The following is a 2,487-nucleotide window of genomic DNA, read 5'->3' as shown; positions in this document are numbered from 1 at the left end:
TTTGTTTCATGAATTCTCTTTTTTATTCTCTTTTTCTTCAACCCCATTATCTACTCTCACTCTTTCAAATCTAATTATCTATGCAACAATAATGTAAAACACCAATAGTTATTTATCAACAAAAATATAATAAATCACAGTACAAACCTTTCAATTGGTACCTTCAACTAGTACTCGTATCAAAGATAAGAGAAAACAAAGATCATTTCGTAACTAACACAAAATAGAATTCAATAAATTTTGTATAATTCTGTAGAATTACTAATCAATTTATCATACACAATGGCTGACAACAACGATAACATTGATAAAGTCTTAATCTTCCCTCCCCCTTCACTCGTAGCTAAGGCCGCCTTCTCTCGCTGGAGTTCCACCCGCTATAGCTCTCCATCCAAGGTCACATTCACCACCGGCAACCCCACAGAGCCAACCCCTGTCAGCAACATGCTATTCCGGCCTCAACTTTCACGACGGAACTCCTCCGACATGGTGTTGGAGCCGTTTCGGAAGGGGCGCATGGTGACGTTCCGGGATAACTTCGACGACGAGGAGCAGGACGACGAGGATGGGTCACGTCCGGATGGCAATAGGACACTAACAATAAGAGAGGCAGTTACAGCACAAGAGGCGGCAGAGGCGGCTGCTGCAGGGGAGGTTGTTGGAGAGGGAGAGGAAGACGAGGTAGCACAACCAGTGATGATGTCACTGATGGACTTGTTGGAGGAGATTGACAGAGAGATGGGGCTTGAAAGATCGAGGTACATTCTGAATGATGATGAGAAATTTGTTGAGGATGAGGAAGATGAGGATGGTGATGGTGATAACTTGGAATATAGATTATATGATAAAGGTCATTGATGATTGGATTTAGAAGAGTGAGAGGAAAGAATGGGATTGAAGAAGAAGAGAATGAGAAAGAGAATTCAGGGAATAAAAATTGGGGATCAGGGTTTTAAAAGGAGAAAGGGAGTAGATTGCAAACAAAAAATTTTCGATTGCCACGTGGTAGAAACCAGTCCACCTCAACTTTTCGATGACTAGTAATGGACGAAAACTTTCTAAGGGACTACTATGAGTCCCGGAGTGTAACTTCGAGGATAAAATTGAGTAACTATTAACTTCATGGACCACTTTGAGCTTCGAGTGCAACTTTAGGGACCACTTTGAAGCTTAACTCAATGAGTTGTCTTAAGGTGATATTCTTCGTTCATGCTCTGTGCCTCTTCCCAAATAGCATCCGGTTCAATTCTTTTGCTATCAAAAAGCTATTTGTTCCTAGATATCCAAATCCTCCATAGGACTGTCGCAGGAAGACTTCGATGCTTCTTATTAGAACACTATTACTTTATCTTTAACTGCATCTCACTCCACTAATTGCAAAAACTGTCATTCCTATCAACTTTATTTGGATTGTTGAACAAGAGCCCAATGTGATTCTACACTTGTCGCAAGTGATTGTAGGTAAGCAAGTAATGGGCCAAGGTTTTGTCTTCCATTTCACATCTTGGGCATATTGCAAGGACAACTTGAATGTGGGCGTGCAGTCAATGTCTCACTAGAAAGCGACTGTGGAGAGCTTTCCATGTAAAGACCTTAACTTTAGCTGGACAGTCAAGAGCCCAAATCGAGTTTCATAGATTTTTGTCTCCGAAAACTGGTGGAAGAATTTTGAGTGGCGGATGAAAAAAATTGAAGCATACCTCATATTCTGACCATATCGAGTAGACAGTCACGGACCCAGCAACAAGCATGAGGGGCACTTGCCCCATTGTGTTTTTATTTTTTTAAAAAAAAATAGTTATATATAATGTGCTCTTATTTCAAATTTTAAATGACTCCACTACAAATAAATTAAATTCAATTGGCTAAAGTTCTAAATTTATTTTTTATTTTTTTTATTATTTTAACTATTATTTAACCTAATCAAATTTAGTTTTTGTGTCATCATTATTTTATTCCCTTAAATCTTCTTCTTATTTTTATATTTTCAAGCTTTTTTTTCTATTCCTTATCTAGTAGTCATCTTCTCTTCATCAAAAGTAAATTTTAAATTCTTCATTTTTTTATATAGCTCTCTAGGACTCTATGTATCTTTCAATTTCATTGTTTCTCTTTTTAAAATTTTCAATTGTAAATTTTAATTCAAACAATTATAGTTTAGATATTAATCTAATGTTTTACTTTTTTCATGACTTTATATATTTTATTTTATTCTCAATTTATTTATCCTTATTACTTGTTTTATATCTTTTGTTCTATTATATGTACCTATGTTGCATATAAAATTTTAAAATGAATTGATTAATTTACTAATTTAGAATATATTTTTTATTTTTAAATATAATAATAAAAAATATTTAAATTACAATACATAATTAAATAGATGCATAAAATCTTTTATCTAACATTATATCAAAATTAAATTAAAAAATATATAACAAATTTAATTATTTTAAAAAGAAAAAAAGAAAAAAAATCGTAAATTAT

General features: G+C 34.1%; 1 protein-coding gene across 1 annotated transcript; it reads left to right on the top strand.

Annotated features, from left to right (window-relative positions):
• Nucleotides 283-858, top strand: LOC110271552. Its single transcript, XM_021122525.1, has one exon. The coding sequence runs from the start codon at nucleotides 283-285 to the stop codon at nucleotides 856-858; it is 576 nt and encodes a 191-aa protein (XP_020978184.1).

The sequence above is a fragment of the Arachis ipaensis genome, chromosome B04 (assembly GCF_000816755.2).
Source record: "Arachis ipaensis cultivar K30076 chromosome B04, Araip1.1, whole genome shotgun sequence".
Lineage (NCBI taxonomy): Eukaryota > Viridiplantae > Streptophyta > Magnoliopsida > Fabales > Fabaceae > Arachis > Arachis ipaensis.
The sequence above is the reverse complement of the archived record's forward strand: the minus strand, read 5'-3'. Positions and strand labels throughout refer to the sequence as shown.